This window comes from Xiphophorus hellerii, chromosome 10, assembly GCF_003331165.1.
Source record: "Xiphophorus hellerii strain 12219 chromosome 10, Xiphophorus_hellerii-4.1, whole genome shotgun sequence".
NCBI classification, from domain to species: Eukaryota; Metazoa; Chordata; class Actinopteri; order Cyprinodontiformes; family Poeciliidae; genus Xiphophorus; species Xiphophorus hellerii.
The window spans coordinates 9,873,693-9,896,682 of NC_045681.1; the positions used below are offsets into that span (position 1 = coordinate 9,873,693).

Here is a 22,990-nt window from a genome sequence, read left to right on the forward strand (position 1 = left end):
AATATCAGCCCATGTGGCTGAGCAGCAGAACAAGTGCACAATTACACAACGCTGTATGAAACAAGAGGCTTCATGGCTCAGCTGGGACTTTTACATGCAGGCTTCAGATCTGTTTGAAGTTCATCTTTTATGTTTAGTCATTCATGTACAAACGGGTCTTTCATTAAATTAATGCAATAATGCCGGAGCTTATCTCCTGTCCAAGTGATCATAAACGTTATCGGCTCCAAAAGCTGATATCCTGACTTTAGGCGGAGAGGAAACAACCACACAATTTACCTTTCTTATGAAAACCAAGAGAGAAAGTACATAGATTTTAGACATTCATGTGTTTGTTCTCTCTGTTCTTTCAAGCAGATAAGTAAACAGCAGTAAAGATAAGGTGAGGCCCGACAAACAGCATGTAAAGGGAACGAGGGGTGAGCGCATTCTGCAGAGACGCAAAAAGATGTAGAAAAACGTCAGGAAGACGTGAGACGTTTAAATGAACTCAAAAATATCTGGAATTTATCACAACCTGTATGGTGTTGTTCAAGTTTGAATTCACAAGCCTTCACAAAGGGTCATAATTATTCATACAGCCCCAAATATATGCATACACTGGCTCTCAGAAGTGTACAGTTTTTAAATCCTCAGCTACATCTGGTTAGGCGTTCTGTTTATCTGTGACATCAGGAGGACCGCACATCCTTAAAAAGTCTTCAACCCCAAATCTGTCTAAATATTTACTGTTTTCTCCACTGTTTTCTATGGGAATATCAATAAATATTAATAAATTGAAAAATAGGATCAAATGCTGTTACTGCGTGCAGCTTAGTGATACAAATTATACTTTTTATGCAGCATATTACAAATGGGAATGTTTCTCAAGAGCAATATTTGTGTTTGTGGCTATTTACCTAAACGACAATTAATAAATAGTTGATATAATCACTTTTATTGATATCACAATAGTCTCATTAAATATTATGATGAAATTTTAAGTCCATATCGCCCACCCGTAGATTAAAATTACTTTCCTTTGCTAAGTGAGATGACGTGTTTGTGTATTGGCTCTATATAAATAGTCTGCATTTATATAGTGATTTATCAAGTCAGAGGACTCCAAAGCAATCTACACGACATTCACACACCGATGATTGTGAGCTACATTGTAGCCACAGCTGCCCTGAGTGACAGAAGTGAGGCTGTCATACAAGCTGAAATTATTTATGTTCATCAAAACTCAATATAACTAGCAGAAAGTTTGAACTGATGAAGACTCTGACTGCTGAAAATGAACTAAAGTGGCTAAAGGATTTCTGCAAATATGCAACCATATTTCAAGAGGCTTCTGAAATGTAAAGCAAACAAACTCCCAGAAAAATCACTTCTGTCAGAACGAGAGCCTCCTTGTGTGCTCTGGTTTTAATCTTATCGCTTGTTTCCTCTCTGTTTTTCTCTCACTGACACACTTTGATTTATCAGGGTTCACGTTAAAGGGTGAGCACCGTCCTCTGATTGGCCGACAGGCGGACAACTCCCACCCAGCCGGAGCGGCGTGACGGTGAGGGAGGGGGTCAGCATAAAAACAGGTGATGGGTTGTGTGAATGATAAAATAAAGGCCTGCTCAGCAGAATTACATGCATGTTTGGAGTGGAACAGAAAGCGTCTTCCTGCTTGCTTAATAATGGTTTTTGTCCCACAATCTGCTCATGTTGGCATTTTATTCTTTCAGTTTTACATCCTAAAGCTGTCAGAGGAACCGCTGCTTCCTCATCTGTTGCTCAGTCCTTGTCCTCATCAGGCCTTTTCATGCACAAAACCTGCAAGAATCAGTTGAATTTTAGTTATTTCAGTGAAAACCCAACAGGAGTTTTGAGATCATTTAAATGTACAGGAATAACTGCACAATAAAACCTGGATCAGATTAAGGTCCTAGAAGTTTTTCCTAAAAGAAAAAGTCAAACTTGATGATTCTGCACAAATGTGCAATTGAGTCCAAAGCCTCTAAAGAAGGCGTGTCCAAACGGTTAGTCTCAAAATCATTTAGTCAAAAGTAATTACAGGGAAATAATTAAAACACTGAAATCACTGATTTTTTTTTGTGAGATAAATTATGACATCCCCAGATTTTGCACATTTTGTTGCACAAAATGAAAGGTAGAATTTTCAAACTCTGTTATAAGGAAGGAATTCAGATCAGCCTAGTTTAACAAGTTAAATAAAAGTTGATTCGGGGGCCAAAATGTTGGCTTTCAGAAAAAGTCTCTGGATAAAAGTGGTGCTACTTATTATTTTAAAAAATGGTTGAGAAAAGACTAATGATTTGCGTCATACTTAACATTTTCCATTGCAAGTGAATTATGTCAACAATGATTACACCTGGAATAAAAATTCAACAAGTACATTTGTATCATTTTTGAGCTGCAGTTGGGGCCACAAAACTTAGTTCAAGGGCCACAAATGGCCCCCAGGCCACACGTTGGACACCCTTCCTCTAAAGAATTAAAGGACCAGATTTTTGTTGTTTTAAACTTACTCTGAGATGCCATTTCTACTCACCACAATTTTTATTTCAGATTTAAAAAAAAAAGAAGGCCGCATGTTTAATTTTATGGCTTTACGTTGCAGAATTACCTGCTGAGTAGCAAAAGCCAAAGGGCGAGAAGATTACCGTCACACGTCTCTACTGTGTAGTATTCTGTCAATAATTGTGCAGATGATAAATCATTCATACCTACAAACAAACATTGTTAATTTTTTTAAAAATGGCAAAATATAGCAAAAAAATAGAATAAATGTATTTACTACAGGTGCAGCTTAATAAACTAGAATATCAGCGACAGGTTTCTTTACTCCAGTTATTTAATTCACTAGATTTATTACAAATAATCCAATCAAATCAGCAAATTCACAGAAAATTTTTTAGTCAAATCTTTAAATAGTACCTTTGCTGTCCAAGAGGAGCCAGATGAAGCTCATCAGATGAACACATTGTTTATTCTGCATCCGGGTTTCCTGAATTTGTGAATCTTGGAAAAACGCAGCTTTCAGTAACTCCATCTGACCACCAGGTGGAGCTAAAACCTTACAGTTCCGATGCCGCACCGTGACTCAAATCTGGAGGCAAATTGCGCACTGACGCTTCAAACTGAACCAAATTAAACATATACGTTGAGTCTACGTATAAAGCAGCGCTTCAAGACAAATGTCATCTAAACACGAACAAGTCCGATGATTCATCAGTTATATCAATTCCATATTACAATTTGTTGATCACTCTCGAAGAATTCACCAAGATATTTGTTATTTTTATTTTTACTATCCCTTTGACATTAAAGACCCGGTTTCAAACTGAGATCTCTGGCGCCCTCTAGGGGGGAATCCCTAACCTCCATTTTTTTCCCCCTCCCATAATTATTAAGGAGAAAATACAAAATTTACAGATCAACGTGAATTGTATGGTAATTTAAACTACGCTTTTTATTTTCTTTTAGTCAAAAGTATTCACATTACAAGAAAAAATAATTTATTTTAACGGTATTTTATCCGATAGGTCAGGGGTTTGTGGCTCTCCGGACCCTCCACAGTGGCTCTTAATAACTTTTGCTAAAAATTCAAAGGGACCAGCTAAAGTTTTAAACATAGATATAATGAAACCATCAGGTTTTTAACAGGTTTTTTTTAGCATAGTTGCATTGAATATTTACAAAAATAAACGTAGCAGTAATATGCTTTTATATGTTTTTCTTGTCGTTTGAAATCTATGCTTTTTTTATTTACATCATTTTCTTCCCCACAGAAAAAACTAGCCATCCTCTTTTAGCTAAATTGTGTTTATCTTTATTTTAAATCCTAAAAATAGAGACAAAGTGGTGGTTTTCTACAAATTACAAAAAAAATGTCTATAGGCGATATTTTTCTAAATTTCATTGGATGTTTTTTTTTTCTAAAAGTCATGTGACATTTTAGTTTTTCTTTTTTGCCTGAGAGCAAAACAGCTCTTTACGTTACAAAGGTTGCAGACCGCAAACGGTTTGCACTAAAAGGTGCAACTTTAACCCAAAGAACAGCTTCAGATTCCAGATGATGAATAATTAAACCCTTAAGACCAAAATAAATTAGGAATTTTAAAGATTCCTCATTTGTTTCTGCATTTCAACAACGCATTCTGTATTCAGGCTGATAAAGGAGACTTTGTTTTTTTTTTCCGTTTTGTTCGGTTACGTTTTACCTTAATCTAAAAATATCGTTGCACCTGCTGATCTGTTTAGTCACATGAACAAATTTAAATCAGTTGAGATGAGTTTAGAGATGAGTTTGAGTTTTATTTTACTGACAACAATCTTCATGCATTTCATTCTGAAGCTATTTTCTACTCTCTCTCTCTTTCTTTCTTTTTTTGCCGGTTACACTGAAACTTGGCGTGCATTCAGAGGTCGAGAGGTAAAAAGTTTACACAGTTCCCACGAGAACTTTCCTGTCGACTGCCTCTATTCAGGAAGCTGCGGCTTCCACTTGCATCTACTCACATCTCCTCATCAGCAGGGTGCGTATCTGTGTGTGCGCGTCGCTGCACGCACCCCACGTGTCAGGTGGCCCAGCAGCCGACCCCATCGGAAGCACGGTCAGACCCAGGGAGGTCAAGGAAAGGTCAAACAGCCTGTTTGTTCATGTGACTCCACCCCGTCAACTGCCTGACAACCACAGTCTGCAGCAGCGATTATGAAACTACGGTAGCAAACGGAGAAGTTGGAGGGTTTCTGCCTGAACCGCCACTGAACTCAACATTACAACAAATTTCTGGAGGAGCGTCACAGCTTTGCATCGAGATATCGTAAGAAGCAGAACAAAGCACAAGTCGTTTTGGAAAGATAAAAGTTCCAATTTATTAAACATAAAATTAGGGAAAATAATACATAAAAAAAAAAAAGCTAGTAGAGTTTTGGCCCCCTTCAAACTCTGATTTCATCTCAAGTATCTCTGGAAAGTTTGATCCAAAGAGAGCTGCAGAGACGGCTCCTCCACTCCGCTGTGACACAGAGCAGATATCAGTAAAGGCTCAATTCAACAGAAAAGCTTCTCAGCACATTCAGAATATCATTAATAAAACATTTGAAGCTAATTTAGTTGATAAATAAAACTTTCTTTTTCTTAGAAAAGACTAAAAAACGTATTTTTAGTATAGAAAAGTTTTGTTTTGATCTACAAAATCAAGAAAAAATACTGCTGACTTTGGATTTTGTCTGTAAGCCACAAAATGTCATTACCAGGGAAGCAGAATGCTTACAGATTATAAAAGCAAGTAAATGGAAAGTTGAGTGGAAGGAGAAAATACACAACCAACAGCTAGATGCTAGCAAAGTTCTGTTTTCAGATAAAAATAACCTTTGATTTTCATTTGGAAATTGATGTCCAGTGTGAAGTTTAAACTTTCAGTAAAGATTTAAAGATCCATGTCATCTGCTGGTCGTAGGCCTCTGCACTTTATCAAGACCAAAAGCAGCACAGCCATCTACCAGCAGATTTTTGACAAGCTTTTAGGACATAATGACTCCTAAAAGATTCTCAGCTTTTAGGAGTCATTACCTATTTGCAGTGCAGTTGATTCATACAAAATTTGTTTAGTTTTGTAAAAGGGGTGGGCTGGTTGACCTCTGGAAACATTTATTAATTCCTTATATATACAAAACAATTTCTTCACAAATGTAGCACAAACATTTGATAACAATTTCAGTTAATTTGAAAAATGTAGGTGGCCAACTTCATGCAAATAGAGTACAGGGTGACTTTACTACTTTCTCTTTTGCCTGTAGATATTTTTCCACCACATATTTTCCTTCCACTCAACTTTCCACTAAGATGTTGTGTCAGTCTTAACATTTGAAAATGAAAAAACATTTTCATTAGTCTTGGAAACTCTTAGATTTAAAAGTAATATTGTCAGTATCTGTAAGCCACATAAAATGAACAGAAAAAGAAAAACAAGTAGAATTAATCTATACACTATTCAAGTTTTATCAGCTTCATTTTTTACACACACACCTGAGGATGTAGGTGACACTGAGGATGCAGAGCGGCTGGCTGGGGTTGGGTCTGGATCTGGATCTGGACGGCTGGACGCCCGGGATGACGGCGCTGTGACTCTCCACCCAGACGTAGCCTCCGCTCCTCACCAGCATCCTGTACCGACCGCTGACCGACTGACTCTTCAGACACACTGCAGGATCAGGTGAGACCGTCACACAGGTGTAGCTCTGTGTGTGTGTGTGTGTGTCAGGGCTTACGGTTCAGGTGGTTTTTGTTCAGGCAGCTTGTGTCCAGCGTGTGACAGAGATCGTAGATGGATCGGCCCAGCAGCTCCTCTGGCCGGTAGCCGAGAAGAGAAGTCACTCTGCACAAAAACACCAGATTCATTTATTTCAGAAAACAGAAACTTTCAGACGAACGCAGCATTTTTTTAAACATTTTTAAGGAAAGATTTGGAATAAAATATCAAAACATGAGCAGCAGAAATGGAAAAAATTATCGGTAAAAGGAAACATAGTTGCTTTTTCTAAATTTTTATCTCCAGATTAGACATATTAATGTGAAATGCTCTTGAAATCTCTCAGATTATTTATAAAACATAGGACTGTTTATATAAAAATAATCTTTATTAATGTTGAATAAAAATTACTCAACATTAATCTTCAATGTTGAATAACCCATAAAGATTATTCAATCTTTATGATCATTCAATTATTTAAGATAAATGATTCATTTAATTTAATAAACTTAAAAGTTTAGAAAAAACACAAAGTTTTTCTAACTAAATAAATTATTTGTGCAGATTGCACTTTTAAAGGCTTTTTAAGGCACCTTCTGCAAATTTAACCTTTAACACCTTCAGCAACGTCATTAATTTTATCCAGAAAACCCCTGACAAATTGACATGTGTTGCATGTAATAATTTTACTTCCTTTTTAAACAATTTCATCACATCCAGCACTGACGAAGGAAATATTAGTTCTGCTTAATTACACAAGTATAATGACGCGCAAATCTAACATAAGATAACTGAGAGGTTATAGTTTACAGTATAGTTATCAAAATCTTGATAACAGATTTTTATCAAAAACAGAAGGAAATATTTCTACTTACTGCTTCCAAGCTGCTACACTTTCTTTAGCTGTTTTGTTTTGTGTATTTATCAATTTATTTGTATTTATCAATAATCACAGTGTTCATATTTAAGAATTTCAGATTCACATATTAAAACACAAACTTTGCTGTGTTTTAATGGGATTTTATGTGACAGACCAACATGAAAAAGTGCATCAGTAAGAAAAAAATGATTTTATGAATTTATATTATTATATAAAAGATGTGGATTTCTTTCTCCCACATGAGCTGTGGATCTCTGCAGCTCCCTCAGAGCCACCAGAGACCTAACGGCTGGTGGACAGACATTTTTTGGTAGGTTTGGAGTTGTGGTATCATTTATTTTAGAGTGACTCTGCTTTAAAACTTTTAATTTGACCCATTTGTTGTGTTTTTGGATGCATATAACGCCTTCACAGACCAGATGAAGACTAAAATCCACATTATATTAACTTTATTTACCAACTAGATGACGTCTGATAGCTACTGGTTGTACTGGATTTCATTCAGGCTTATCAAATTAAAATGTTTGAATATAAATGCACAGCACAATCGGATAAAAAAAATGAAACTATTTTCCTTCTATTTTACAACGAACCCCTACTTTTGTAAATAAACAAATAAAATATTAAAGAATGTTTTGCACAGTACTACACATCAAAACATGTTGCTTGTTTATACCGTTATTGAGTTTTGCACATTCTCACTTTGCAGCTGTTGTGTCTTCTTCCTGCTTGTTGCTAGAAAACTTTTATCATGTGAAACAAAGACTGGGTTGTGGTTTCAAGAAAAAAAACACAATTAATTTAGAGAACATTAAAAGTTTCCTACGTAGCATTCTATTGACTTGAACTGAGAGGAATTGGAGTGACTGGAGTTTTCTGTGTGGTTGCAGCGTGTGTCACGTCGCGGACTGCTTCCCCTCTTCCACCTGCTGTTTCACGCTGGAGGGAAATTCCTCTTAATTCTTGGACAAAATTGGAGGTTTGGAAAACAAAAATCAGCTATTTTGGTGATTCATTGCGGATTTCCCCTGATAACACATCCGTTGATCTGGACTCTAATTTCATATTGCATATTTTTGTGAGCTGAAGAACAAAGTGACAGTGTTAAAAATACTTCAAATGAAAACCAAACATTTCGTAACCTAAAAAAAGGCCGACAGTCACTGATACGACACCAGCGATCTGCAACTGTTACAATCCAAATTTTTTTTCAATTTCTGCCCTCAGTCTAGCAAAATAAAACGCATTTAGAAAAGAAACATGTAATTTTTAAGATTTAAGTAAAAAACTTACAAAAACAGGATAGATATTTTTCCAATGAGATGTTAATATTTTTTTAAAACAATGAAAGAAAACATAAATGGTAGACAAAAATTGATTTCAATAAATATTTGTACTTTTAGTTTCATTCTGTCGTGAAAATCCATTGCATTTATTCCATGAAAAATGGGGAAGAACTGCTTAACCCAGCATTTGTTTTCATATTTAAAAATATTAATTACTGTTATTCTCAATCAAATATGTAAAATATTTTCTTTATTTTCAATCAAAGAACCATTGTTGAAGGTAAAAAAGCCACTTGCATCTTGCACTCCCATCTTATTCAAAGACAGTCACAGAAAAATAAAGATAATAAAATATAGCAAAACGGAACTGAACGCGTAAATGTGGAAGTAATTACAGTTACAAATTTGGACAAATAAAAGTAGGAATACAGAAATAGAGCGAGACAGAATGCAAGAGGTAAAACTGACCACCAAAATTTGACACTCGAGGCAGTTTGGCCTCTTCCTGTTAAACCTCAAGTTTCCCGTAATTTACCATCTTAACCACTGTGAAGGCAGAGGTTGCCACCCAGAGGTGGGTCGGACTCAGAACCACAAAACAAAACAAAATGCACTTTCAAACTCAATCAAAGCCAATCCTTGCTGGGCCTGTCACAATAACCAATTCTGCCGGAGGATAAATTGTCCCAGAGGTTACTGCCATAAACGATAATGTTGTTGTTTTCAAGAAATCATAAGACAAAAACATAATAAACCTTAAATTCTGACGAACATTTACTACTGGGACTGGAAGACATTTTAAGTATCCAAAATAAATAAACAAAACAGAAACAACAAATAAAATGAATCATGGAGTCTCTATAAACAGAACTGTCCTTCAAAATAAGGGCGGGTCGAGACCAAATCACCAGACTGAAGACTTTTATCTTAGATGAAAGAAAAATGCTAAATTATGCAAGTGAAAATTATTGAGTTTGCTTTAATTTATCATGTGATTAATTGATTTATTGGTTATTGTGACAGGCCTAATCCTCGTACACTTGATTTATTTTTATCTGAACGTCACAAACACAAAATAATTCAATATTTGGGAGAATCTAAGACTTGTGCCATAACTTGTCTTATAAAATTAGTCATGTTTTTGTGAAAACTAAACTTGCTCTTCATATGTGTGCATCTTTTTTTATTTAATAATCAGCGTAAAGTGATTTGAATAATGTAAAAGTAATGACGCTTCAAAAGCAAAGCACTCATACATACATAAGTAAAAAAAAGAAGCTACATTTAATGTAATTTTTTTCCATTTAAGTCCTAAATTTGAATAGTAATGTTCGCTAAAGTTACTCAAACCTGCAGGAGGATTGTTGAAAACTGAAATCCTACAAAATGTGGCTAACGGCGGTGAGTTTATGCACCTCTGGTCGCAGTACGTGAACCTCATGTCCATGCTGTGCTGGCTGGTGAAGGTGTGCGTGCTGAGGAGTGTGTGTGAGAGCGGCAGAGGTCGGCAGGTCAGCAGCACGCAGGACACCGAAGACGAGGCCGCGCACAGCTTCACTCTGCCCTGACAGTGGAGCACCTGGAGTCATGGAGAGCAGAGTTAACAGCAGCGTCAGAACCCGACTTCCCGGGTCTGAAGTCCTAACCTGAACCACCGACCTTCCAGGTGGTCGACTTGAGGTTCCCGACTCTTCCTCGGTGCGTCAGAGCGCTTTTTATTCTCACGACGAAATCCCTCTTCTGGCTGCACCCAAGTTCTCCAGAGAAACAGACACATTAGAGCATTACTTTTGAAAATGAACAACTTTTAAGCGAGTATTGAACCTGCTTTTCTTTGATGCTACATTTCTGCATTAAAAATGGTTTATTTTATTGGTATGATGTAATATTCTCATATTAAATGTTACGTTTTCATTAACAGTAAGCAGAACATCCTCATTGCTAACAGAAATAAATACTTTCAAACGATCATCTGTGTAAAATTTATTTATACATTGAAAAAGCACAAAATCTTACCAAGTATTTTTTTTGTCTAGTTTCAAAAACAAATATTTTAACTTACAAGTAACGATTCAGCAAAACATAGGAGCTTGTTTTAGGTCAATAATTTTATAATATTGATAAAAAGTACTAGTTCAACCAGCAGATTATTTCACCTATAACATGGAAAAAATGTCTTGTAACGAGTGAAATAATCTGAGTGGCACAAGTACTTTTTTTTTAATCAATATTAAGGAATTATTTACTCAAAACAAGCTCCTATTTCTTGCTGAAAATTACCTGTAAGTTAGTTTTGTCTTCAGATACTTGGACTTGAAACTAGACCAACAATACTTGGTAAGATTTAGCGTTTTTGCAGCGTGTGATGCAAGTTACTAGGTGATAAAGTTCCTGAAATAAACTGACTTCTTAATAATATTCAAGTTTATTGAATGTGTATTTAAAGGTAGGGCTCAATTTAAAAAGTGAAAATTAGGAAGAGTCTTTACACACGAAGGGATGTATTTCAAGCATTTATTTCTGGTAATTTTGATTATTATGATTTACAGATAATGAAAATCCAGAATTCAACATCTTGAAAAAGTTAGAATATGAAATAAAAAATGCATTATGGCCTAAACAATCATTATAAGACTATCGAACAGTTGCTCTCCATAAAATCACTCTACAAATGGGACCTGCAGCTCTTCACAGAGAGCAATATCCAAGCATGCTGATGGAAAGTTGAGTGTAAGGAAAAACTGCAGTGGAAAGAGATCACCGAAAAAGAAATCGGATTTTCATTGATATGCTTTAAAACACACCAACCTGCAGTCAGACGTAGGTTATGTCTGATTTCCTCGTGATCACATGGGTGAGTATACTCAAAGATGTTGTGCCCCATCAGCTCAGTCTGCCAGGAAACAAAGAGTTAAAAAAAACCTTAAAGCAGAAAGTACCAGTAAGACCTCTCACCTGCAGACTCACCTGGCTCAGGCCCATGTACTTGCTGACGTTGTCCGATAAGAAGATCATGTCTCCCAGGGTGGAGAGCACCATGAGAAATCCCTCCAGGATCTTCAGGTACATGCTGTTTTCATCCAACGGGTCCAATCCCTCCGTCTCTTTCCCCAACTCAAACAGACACCCGTCCCGCGCCTCTCCTCCGTGGTGGCATCTCACGCTGTGTCCGAGCTCCTCGTGCGACCCGGCAGTTTCTGTTTCGAACCCAGGAACAGAGATGAGTTTTTAGAAAGTTGTGCTGCTGTGAATGATGCAAACGGCAGAGGAAAGGATGTGGTGTATTTTTGTAAATTTCACATGCATGTGAGTCTGCTCCAGGCGTGAAGTAGTACTTTCTCAGTCTGACACCTAAAGCATTTCCTTTGTCAGTTTTTATTCTTCTAGCAAAGATTACAGGCGGTAATAAATGATGAATCATGTATTTTTTATTTGTCTTTGTTCATTTGAACTGAAAGGGAATTTAGTTTTTCATGAACTCATAACTCAAAAAATATTTCTTAAAATTTGGTCTCTGCAGCCAAAATTCATCTCCATTTCTGCACTGTTTGACTATTTAATCACAATAAACGGCTGATTTGTTTTCGAGGTGTTTTCACCTTTGAGCAGCGTCTGCAAGCGTATGTAGCTGAGGGTGAGGCGGATGATGGAGGGTTTGTCCAGATGAGCTCTGACGGAGGGCTGGAGCGGCAGAAGGCGGGACAGGTCACCAAACACGTCCGACTCCACGCGCCGCCGCCGCCGGGCCGCCTCACGGCTGATCGCTCTGAACGTGGCAGAGACCAGGGGGAAAAAACTGAATGTAAGTACTTACATCAAAAAGAAATCACATTTCATACCATCAATAAGAAATAATTTTTGTAATAATAACATAGTAGGGACAATCAGGTAAGAAACTATAAAGTATAAATAATTTAGTTGACAAAAAACTAACAATTATTGTCATTGGATAAAGAATAGTGAATTTGCCAACAAAATATTGTTGCTTGGTTACTGGAGTATGAAGAAAAAATACAGAAAAATCGTAGGTCTGTGTATATATGCACAAACACACATACAGTACATACACATACAGTATATACCTACTGGTGCAGGTAAATAAATGGATAAAAAATAACAAAAACAATAACTAATTACAGAAATGTAAACAAAAATGGCATAGGGAATAAAAAACATGTAAATAATAAATGCATCTGCGAAGCAAATGAAATGAAAAAAAAACATTCAAATCAAAAGTTCAGAATTTACATAAACTATAGTTTCCTGAGCTAAAGTCATGTAATAGTGATGTACAGAATATTTTTAACTTGTCGAATTTGCCTCATTATGCAAGTTAAATAACCAAACATGCTAAAACACTGACACTGCCTGATTAAAAATAAAAAACGCTCACTTTGTGACTTTGTGACCTCGACTATAAAACAATTGCAGTGAATTTCTCAACAAGTGAGGAAGCGAATGAAACTTCTCTTTTATCCAATTTCAGGCTGGGTTCGGATCTTTGCCAACTTATTCGTGTTCTAATTTCCTCCAGATTTAAAAAGCAATCAGAAAATGAAAGGTTTACCGTCTCTTCTCCTTGTCGGCCGTCATTGCGTCCTGCGGAGTTCCCCGACTGGCGGCATGGCGATGATGCTAACAGAGGTTTCCCTGCAGCACAGATGAGATGGCCTGGCTCCAGTGAGTGTCACCTCTCCCCTCCTGCATGCAAATAGTCAAGCAGGTCTCCAAAGACCGAGAGCTGTGATTGGTCGGCTGGCCAGGAAAAGCATCACCTGATCCCCTCCTTCCGCTCCTCCCTTTTCAGGCTTCAAACTTTCTCAGCATCCCTCAGATTTGACTCCAAAGCGCAACAGCATGAAATAATAGTAATAAAAGAGGAGAAAAAGAGGGGGAAAAAAGCAGACAGAGTCGTCTGGGATGGATGTAGACAGCTCAGTGTTTTATTGGAATCAGACCAGACGGGGGACTAGCCCGGCTGTTGCACTACATTTTTGGCACAGAGAAAAAGATAAGAGTGACCAGGAACAGCCGTACCCCTGGGTGCACAAAGCGTCACTACACACTGACTCTACTGCACAGACAAGCAAACCGGCCCGTCTTCAGATCGCTGTACAAGAAACGCGACAAACCGTCCCTCTTTGTGTATGCATGTGTGGTTCAGAGGAAGAGAGAGAGACAGTGAAAGGGAGGAGGAGGAGGAGAGGGCGAGCAAAGGGGAGAGTCAGTGAGTGCTGTGTGTTTGAAGTGAGAGGTAATTCAGCTGCTGGTTCACCAAGTTTCCTAACAACCGGCTGTAACAGACCTATAATGGTATAGTTATAGTTTTACACATAAAGGTTTTTAATCCTCCAGATACACTTTACAATAATAATAATAATAATAATTAATACAATAATTAAAAAAAGACAGCAATAAGAAAGAAAAGCCATTTTGAAAAACAAAAATAATAATAATAAATCAAAAGTGAGAGCAGTTTTTGGCAGAAAGAGACAAAGAGAAGCAGGGAAAAGAGGAATTGCTGAAAGGGAAGATGGGCGAAACATAAATGGTTGCTATAGATACAGAAATGCAGAAAACAAAAAGTCACGCACGACGTGGAGGAGATTAAAGTTCACACATTCATGCACACAAAAATGTACATTCACAATACTTGGAGAAAAAAAAAAAAGAAAGAAAGAAACGGGGCAACACATTCACACCGGCCGGCAGGTCTCTGAAACTTAACAGACGGATGAAACAGTTGGACACCGGAGTTTTTTTTACTGCTACACAGGCCGCCTGTAACACTCTGCTCCACATAATTAGTTCAATAGCCTGTAACATTCATTGTACATACAGCGCCTTGTAAAACGCATACATACCCCAGTCAGGTTTCCATACTTTTTTGTAATTTCACAACAATTTAAACGTATTTCAATGGGATTTTATGCGACAGACCAGCACAAAGCTGCATCACTGCAAAGTAGAAGCAAATTATAAATCACTTTCACAATATCTGACAGATAAAAATCAGAAAAGTCATCCCCCTTTACTGTAATATGTCTAAACAAAGTACAGTATTCCAAGAAGTTTCCAAAAAATAGAAACCACATTTAGGCAACAAGAAAGCCATTGTTGAAGCAAAGGCAGAAGAATTTCTGTTTGGAGTTTTTACTATCACTACAAACCATGTAGACAGCAATCTCTGTGCCCAAAATGTTCCTTTTTTGATTTTTTTTCTCCTGAACATCACCCTGAAAACAACATCTCCATCATAAAACACAGTGGTGGCATCATAATGCTGTGGCACTGCATTGTATGGAGATAAAAAACACTTGAAGAAGACCAGTTTGAGGCTGTACAATACTTCATATTCCAGCAGCAAGACGACTCTAAAGATACAGCCAAAGCTGCACTGGTTTAGATTGAAGCCTATTCATGTCTTGGAACGGCCTAGTTAAAGTCTAGACCTAAAATTAAATGAGAATCTATAGCAAGACTTGAAGACATTCTCCAAGTAATAGGAATTAGCTTGAGCAATTCTGCAAAGAAAAACGAGGGAAATTGTCAGCCTCTAAACGTGAAAATGTGCTATTTGTCATTCTCCTTCCAATTTACATTTATTAATTCTTGTTGTGTTGGTTTATCACAAAAAAATCAACATAAATTACATCATTATTTATCGTTGTCACCTGAAAATAAATGTGAATAAGTTAAAAAAAAAAGGGTCTGAATGATTCTGCAAGGCGCCGTACGTAGGACAGGAGGACAGAAAGTGTGACAGTCAAAGCAATTTCACCCAAAATCCAACAGAACAAAACATTTTTAAAGAAAAAAAAACAAACAATAAAATATATAGATAGTCATGGTATTGCACAAAAGGGTGTTTGGCCCTAACTGGTCCACGATAAGGACAGTAATAACACAGGAAGGGTGCTTGTCCATGCGCAACGACGCCCCCTTAAATAGCAGACGATACCGACACGATACAGCCACTCGACACAGGCTATGTACAAGCCTTCGCACCGCCACTCCGCTCTTTGTGTGTGTGCGTGTGTGTGTGTGTGTGGGTGTGTGTGAGAGAGAGCTGGTGCTGGTTAGAGAAGCAGTGTGAGTGTATCCATGTGTCTAAATAGAGTACATTTGTGTAAGAGCGGTGTGCGTGTTCATATTTATTGTCATAGTCATATTCATCATAAAACCCAGGCAACAAGAACGACACAATGCAAGTAAATAACGCTCCAGAAAAGTAACAACAAACAAGAGCTTTAAAAGGAAAAGATTGACCGTGCGAATGAGTGAGAGAGTGTGTTCTGGTTCTGCTGAGTGTAAGCACGCCAGGCGTTATTGTTGTCTGATAGGTGTGTGTGTGTGTGTGTGTGTTAGGTCTGCAGCTCCTCAGGGGCGCAGTAGGAGAAGTCCTTGAACTCGTCCTGGTTGATCTGTTGGATGATGGCCTCGTTGGTCGGCGTCAGCACCGGGTCCTCCTTGGTGAAGTCCTGGTCGAAGTTATTCACATCTCGCTTGGTTTTCTGCAAGTGAAAAGAAGCAAATTCTGAAACTTTATCATAACCTGATGCTTAACAGATTACACCACAGCGACACCTTCTGACCAAAAAGACTAACTACACTTTACAAAAAACCGAGTAAAAGCCTGTCTCACTCTGATTTGCTCTAGACAACAGCAGCAGGAACACACACCCTCCTGCACCAATGTTACGTAGATGTGTGAAAACCTTGAAAACACTTGGTTGCCGTGGAGTTAGAAATTAAAAAAAAAGTAAGAAGAAATAAACAGGAGTGGGGACTTTAAATGGTCCCCACTCCCGTTTAAATGGGTACTTATTTTAACTTAATAATGTGAGTTAAATAATACAGGAATGTGCAATGGTTCAACTAGATGAGGGCAATATTTTTGTATATTGTGAAATAATTATTTGGTTTAAATTACAATTGTATTAAGTTATAAAAGCTCACAATTAAAGATTAATGAGCAATCAATACTTATGAAAAATGGTCAACTTGTCCACTTGATAAAATTAAAATTCTGATTTAATACCAAAAAATTTTTTGCGTTTTCAAGGCAAGAAAATTGCTTTAAAAATCCACACTGGAAAATTGCAGATTTGACATCACAGGCCCACAGCAGCACAGATCCTCCACCATATCTAACAGTAGGGATGATGTGATTTATTCACATGTACATCCATTATTTGAGTACAACATTCAGCATTTACGCAAGGAGGTTTTATTAACTGTCCTGAAGTTGGCTTCAGTGTGTTTTCTTTAGATCCACAAAATGAAAATTTTACTCAGATATCTTGGTGAGTTCAATTTACTGTGTTCCTGGCTTTACAGGTATATTTTACAGGTATATGTGCAGATACAGCTGTGCAACACTACTTTGACTATCCTGTTTTAACTTCGCTCAAAAAGCCTGAAGTTACCCCACATTAAACCAGCTGTGTGCATTCACACATAAAATCAATTTGTTTCTAAGTGTGTGAGTTTCTTACAATCCGGGGTTTGAACGGCGGTTTCACTTTTCTCTGCTCCAGTAGAACCCAGTCGATTTCCCTGAAGAAGGAGTGGGTCTTGATGGCCTCCTCACAGCCCTGGGTCACCACACAGCCCAGACGCTTGACCGGGTTCTTCGTCATGAACTGAAAACAAAGACGAACGATGAGTTGAAAATAAGATGGACATGTTGGAGGCAGATGGGAGGGAGGGAGGGAGGGAGGGAGGGATTGTTGGATGTTTGGTTGTATGGATGGATGGATGAATGGATGGATGATTGGATGTTTGGTTGGATGGATTGTTGGATATTTGGTTGGATGGATGGATGAATGAATGGATGGATGGTTGGATGTTTGGTTGGTTGGATGGATGGTTGGATGTCCGCTGTAACGCACCGATCTGAGGATGGACACGGCCTCCTTGCTGAGCCAAACGGGATAGAGGACGTCGTCATGGAGAATCGACTCAAACAGGTCGTCTTCGTTGTCGGCCTCGAACGGCGGCTGGCCGGCCATCATCTCGTACATCAGAACCCCCAGAGCCCACCAGTCCACGGAGGCTCCGTACTCGAGTTCCTGCAAGATCTGAAACCAGCAGAACCAGCAGAACCACACAGATCAGCATGACAGACACACACCCGGAACATAGACCTGTAATCTTTATTACCTACATTTTATTTAATTAGCTGTTTATTATTTTCTTCCATGGCAGCTTATTTTGATCAGATCTGAAAGGTGAATGTTAATACTGCTGATGAATTTTTTCTTCAATCAAAACAGTTTTATAAAAACAAAACTAAACAAAAAATAACTTCCCTAATAACTTAGTTCATCCAACTACTTATTTGAATATTTTAATGTCAGTTTGCAAATCATTCAGTCTGACTGCACTGACACACAAGGGGGTTTCTATCTCTTCTCAAAGTGAAATAGTTTCACTTTTATAGTTTCTTCAGAATTAAATTTCAAAAATATTAATATTATATTATTATTAAATAACAATAATACTATTAATATGAGTAATTTTCAAGATACGCTAGGAACCCATAGAGGACTATTTTTCTTTTTTGGCTTTTTTATACTCCATAATTTGTTGTTCTGCGTCTCTAGCTAAGCTAATTTTAGCTCACCTCAGGAGCAATGTAGTCAGGTGTGCCGCAGAAGGTGGTGGTGGTCACACCGTTGATGATGCCCTCCTTGCACATACCGAAGTCTGCTAGCTTACAGTGTCCCTCTGCATCTAGGAGAATGTTATCCAACTTCAGGTCCCTGTGAGAGCAGGATGCAGACAGAGGGGGAGGGTCAGTGCCATCTGCTTCCTCCAAAGGTTGGAATCAGGCGGGGAAGTCGTTGTGTAAACTAGCATTTTTCAAAGTGACGGCCACCAGGTGGCGTACGAGGCGCCTCAGAAAGTTGGAGGTAAGATGTGAAAAAAAAAAAAAATCACAAAATCTAACCTGTTTTTCAATTATTATTATAAAATAAGAGTTAAGTTATTGAAATGGTATTTGCCATGTTCATCTTTCTAACCGGCTGCCAATCAAACTTATCAAGCTGTTTTGCTGATCAAGCAAAAAACCCTAAGAACTCATGGCTATCTAAAATCAGAGGGAAAGTTGAAGCATTTATGTATGCTAAACAAGTGTAATAATCATTGAAAAGTGAATAAACATAAAGTGAATACATTCTGAAACTCAGTATTTCTTTACATATTTTGTTGCATTGTCTGTGGGTTTGTAATGGTTCCCAGACCAAAGGGAATGATGTGTTTAGGGGTGTCCAGATATAACTTTTTCACTTCCAATACGATACAGATATTACAGCTCTGAGTGTTCGCCTGATACAATATCATAACAAATTATACATACTTTCCTTAGTGTGGAATGGTAAAAAAAGGCTTGATCAAGTTATATTACTCAAACAGAGAACAATAGTCAACAACAACACATATGAGAACAACCGAACCGTTTATTGTATCAATAGGTCCTTATAGAAATGCAGACTGAGTGCTTCTAACAATGAGCTCATATCGGCAATTTTAGACACAGGTTGAAATCGGATACTCGTTTTTTTGGGTGATTTTGGACCGATTTTTGCCTTGAATATCGGATCGGGACAATCCTAGCTATTTTGGAAAAGTTTGGGAAGCCCTGGTGTAACATTCTTATCAGAACCATTTAGTGGGAATGTCTGGTGAAAGAAGTTTTTAAACTCTGTTTCACTCAAAATTATAAAAGTTTAAATGAAATTGATCAATCTCTTAGCCTCACGGTATATAGGCTAGGGGTATTTACCGGTAGATGACTCCATTCCTATGTAAAAACATCAGAGCAGACGTGACTTCGGCGGCGTAAAATCGAGAGCGAGACTCATCGAACTTCCTGGATCTCTGAATCTGGAACATCAGGTCTCCTCCGTTCACATACTCCATCACAAAGAATAAACGATCCTGCACACAACAGAGAGGTCAGAGGATGAGACAAAGACAAGCAGGTGATTTAAGATTAGATTTAATTTTAAATCTAACTATTTTAGCGCACGGTTTCGTTGCGCTCCTACCCGTGTCTGGAAGCAGCAGTAGAGCTGGGTGAGGTAGGGGTGGCGGCGGGCGAGGGCCAGGATGCGCTTTTCTGTCATGGTGCAGTCTACGTCGTCGTCCTGAAGGATCACATCTTTCTTCAAAACTTTGACAGCGTAAACCTCGTCTGTCCCCTTCAGCTCCCCCAACATCACCTGGTTACAGCATAAAAAAAAAATCATAACTCTGTTCAAGAGTTAAAGTTGTTACTTCAAATCTTTCAAACAGAGGATCAAATCTACAGCCAGAACTCAGCCTGACTGATATACGGAGCAGAAACTAAAGACAGGAGCAGAAACAAACGCCTGGAAACCTCCATGAACTGAAGCAAAGCTGCAACGATGATCCACCAAAAATGAAAACTAATAAAGCCATAAGGAAAAGAACTTAGATTTATTGCTGCAGAAAGAAACGGTACAATTGACTGAATCATGAGTTGTACTTAGTTTACCATTACTGGATACTTTTTCAGCTTTGGTAAATGTAATCTTAGAATTACTTGGATTTAGGATTGGTTCTGGTCTTCAGATGCTTACACTGCAAAAACATATAAACTTAAATCTTAATCTTAAATCTAAGTATTTTAGTGCAAATACCTTAGTGTATTTGAAATAAGACAAAACTAATGTACAAGTAACTTTCAGCAAGATATAGGAAATTGTTTACAGTAAATAATCCCTGAATATTGATATAAAATGTACTACTACTGGCAGATTATTTCACTTATAGCAAGACATTTTCCCCATATTTTAAATTACATAATCTGCCAGTGGAAATAGTCCTTTTTTAAAATCAATATTAAGAAATAATTTACTTAAAACAAGCTCTTATGTCTTGCTGAAAAGTTACTTGTAAGTTAGTTTTGTTTTATTTCCAGTGTACTAAGATATTAACACTAGAAACTAGACAAAAATATTTGGTAAGATTTTATGTTTTATGTTGAATTCATTGAATTCATTGAATACAGACCAAAAGTTTGGACACACAGTTGTGTCCAAACTTTTAGTCTGTACTGTATTTGGATTGTAAAATGAAAATTATTTTGCTGTCATGGTTTGACACTTAAGAAAACAATGACATAACCTCAAAATACAATATCTGCGTGTTAAGAAGAAAACACACTGAGCTGAAATCCAAAATCCAGCGGATTAAATATCACAAGCAACCACAGTCAAATCTCACAATGCAGTGCAGAGATGAAAGGACACCTGAAGGAAACACTCAGCTGCTGTGCTATCAATTAAAAAAACTGTTTTATTAGAAGCATAATGAGCAGCAAACAAACATCCCCCTCATGCTGCCGCACCTTGCCAAAGCTGCCTTTGCCGAGGACTTTGATAAAGTTAAAGTCCTCCAGAGCCCTCCTCTGGGTCTGTCCGTTCTCCCTGGCAGCCGAGGATGGCGAGGAGGAGGAGTTGGTGGGGGAGGAAGATGTGAGTTGGGGTCTCTGCTCGTCGAGCGACAGCGATTCCTGCAGGCGCGATAGCTCTGCCAAGTCTGTGGGCGTCATCAGAAAAGCTGATCAGACGTAAGCTAAAATAAAAACACCCTGCCTTCCTGTCTCCTTTTTTATTTAAGTTATATACACAGTTGGAACCAGACGTTTGTATGTAAACTTCTGATTTTGAAGACATTAACAATTAAATCTGTTGCATATTATTTCTCATTGTTGTGGCATTTAGCACACAGAAATAATTCTGGTGATTCTGACTGACCTAAAACAAGAGAATCTTGTCCTGATTTAACTTCAGGCAGTGAGAGAAAAAGGTGAATGTTATTAGTCAGTGTATATAAACTTCTGACTCCGGTTTAAACTGTGTACATCCCTCTAAACCCACACTTTCCTCCAATAATAGCAATATAAAATATATATTTTTTATTTATTAATACACATTTATTTTACATCAAAGTACAAAATACATGGTGCAGTACATTACATGAATGAAAAAGAAACACAAAACAAACAAAGAAAGAAAAAGAAACATAAAATACAGTGTTTTAATAAATTAATATTATTAACCGTGTGTGTGTGTTTGCCATTCTATCATCATGATTAATATGAATATTACCAGTAATGTAATTATTTTTTCCAAACTTATCACGATTATTATTATTATACTGGAGGAAACTCTTAGTTTTGTGGCTCATATTCAAATAAAAAAAGAAACAAGACTTCTTCCACAAAGAGAAAGTTAACTTTTCACTTCTCAGCTTGCAAAGTGTGATAATGACTAACTGTGACAACCAAATGGTTGTGGGCGGTGCGGGATAATTCACGTCTAGTCCCTGTATGTTCATAAACACCTCTCTGTACTTATTTCTCAACATGAGCCACAATATTGTTGCTGGAATCAAATGAAAACCTCTAACTGGTTTATTAGAGAGTTAAAAACTGTGTCCTGTTACAGCAGCTCATCCTAAAATGGTTTTAATAAGCCCCAAACTTGTTTTTCCTCAACATTTTGTGCGTGTGCAGTGTGTTACCTTGCTCTGAGGGGGAGGTGGGGACAGCTGGCTGGCTGAAGCTGTTGTCCTCCGTCTGAGAGAGCTCAGGCGGAGACTGGGGAGCGTCCTGCCCTGAGGTCAACTGGGAACACAGAGAGACGACAAAATCGTTCCTTCTGGCCGGGTGTAACTTTGTGCTGCAAGTTGGTGGGGACACATTGTGGGGACGGCGCTGATGCACCCACAGTTATGGAAAGCCATTTTTGTGCTAAGAAAAAGGCACAAACTTAAATGTGAAAGCCATACAGTCATATTTAATAAATTAGGATATACGTCCTGATGGAGGCTTGCCAGATTAATACTACTTTTTGAAAATAACCATTTAGCAGCTATTAAACATACTAAGAGATATAAAGATGTCAAAACATCCATCCTTTAAAGTCTTTCACTTGGTGGAGGATTTACAAAAAAGGATCTTTTCCTTCATATTCTGTTTTATGGAATGAGTCTATATATATTGGCTCAGCTACAAAATTTTGTCATATTTTTTGTGAAGAATTATCACAATGACATATTTGCCTTTTATTACGTTATATTCCCGACTCAATGCAGAGCAGTAGCGCATGCGGCGCACTGCAGTTCACGCCAAACGAGTTTTGAGGGTCAACCGGGTCTGGTTTATATTCAAAGTCCATGTGGGGCACTGGACAAGTTAGATGCGCTCGACGCCCAAAACGCTCCAAACGGTTAACACTTTTGAGTTATTTATATTTACCCTTTCTGTCCTACGTCTTAAAACTAATTGCCCCTTGAGGATAAAAATGATACCTTGTCTCTTATTTGGAGGCCAGTAAAAAACTTATTTCGCATTTTAAGCCATTTGGAGGTGGACGTGCAGGTGCTGTTTGGTTCATCGTTTTGCTGCATAACCAAAATCCATTTGAGCTTCAGGTCACAAACTTATGCCTGGACTTCAAGATTTTCTGACAGACAGCAAACAAATAAATGGCCTCCATCTATAACAGCTGGATGTTCCTCCAGGAGCAAAATAG

At 37.8% G+C, this 22,990-nt stretch overlaps 2 protein-coding genes across 2 annotated transcripts in view; both read right to left on the reverse strand.

Moving 5' to 3' along the window:
* Positions 1-4,933: 4,933 nt before the first annotated feature.
* Positions 4,934-13,224, reverse strand: epas1a (endothelial PAS domain protein 1a). Its single transcript, XM_032573780.1, has 9 exons — positions 12,985-13,224; positions 12,017-12,183; positions 11,385-11,614; positions 11,226-11,310; positions 10,077-10,174; positions 9,833-9,996; positions 6,271-6,377; positions 6,029-6,203; positions 4,934-5,015 (listed from the first exon to the last, which is right to left on the reverse strand). The coding sequence occupies exons 1-9, from the start codon at positions 13,008-13,010 to the stop codon at positions 4,952-4,954; spliced, it is 1,116 nt and encodes a 371-aa protein (XP_032429671.1). The 5' UTR covers positions 13,011-13,224; the 3' UTR covers positions 4,934-4,951.
* Positions 13,225-13,338: 114 nt separating this feature from the next.
* Positions 13,339-22,990, reverse strand: part of prkcea (protein kinase C, epsilon a) — a 43,944-nt gene continuing 34,292 nt past the window's right edge. Inside the window, exons 8-15 of the mRNA XM_032573779.1 lie at positions 21,978-22,080; positions 20,800-20,990; positions 19,475-19,648; positions 19,210-19,364; positions 18,046-18,184; positions 17,312-17,500; positions 16,916-17,062; positions 13,339-15,931 (exon numbers count right to left, since the gene is read on the reverse strand). Coding sequence (XP_032429670.1) covers positions 15,782-15,931; positions 16,916-17,062; positions 17,312-17,500; positions 18,046-18,184; positions 19,210-19,364; positions 19,475-19,648; positions 20,800-20,990; positions 21,978-22,080 — 1,248 coding nt within the window. The 3' untranslated portion in view covers positions 13,339-15,781. The remainder of the gene's footprint in view (positions 15,932-16,915; positions 17,063-17,311; positions 17,501-18,045; positions 18,185-19,209; positions 19,365-19,474; positions 19,649-20,799; positions 20,991-21,977; positions 22,081-22,990) is intronic.

What these genes read in the sequence shown, in the direction of transcription:
- epas1a (XM_032573780.1), bottom strand. Translation starts at nt 13,010, where the DNA reads ATGACGGCCGACAAGGAGAAGAGACG. An exon ending in CTTGCAGACGCTGCTCAAAG is followed by an intron (nt 11,615 to 12,016) that starts GTGAAAACACCT and finishes GGTTCGAAACAG; the next exon opens with AAACTGCCGGGTCGCACGAG. An exon ending in AGTGTCACCTACATCCTCAG is followed by an intron (nt 5,016 to 6,028) that starts GTGTGTGTGTAA and finishes TCTGTGTCACAG; the next exon opens with CGGAGTGGAGGAGCCGTCTC.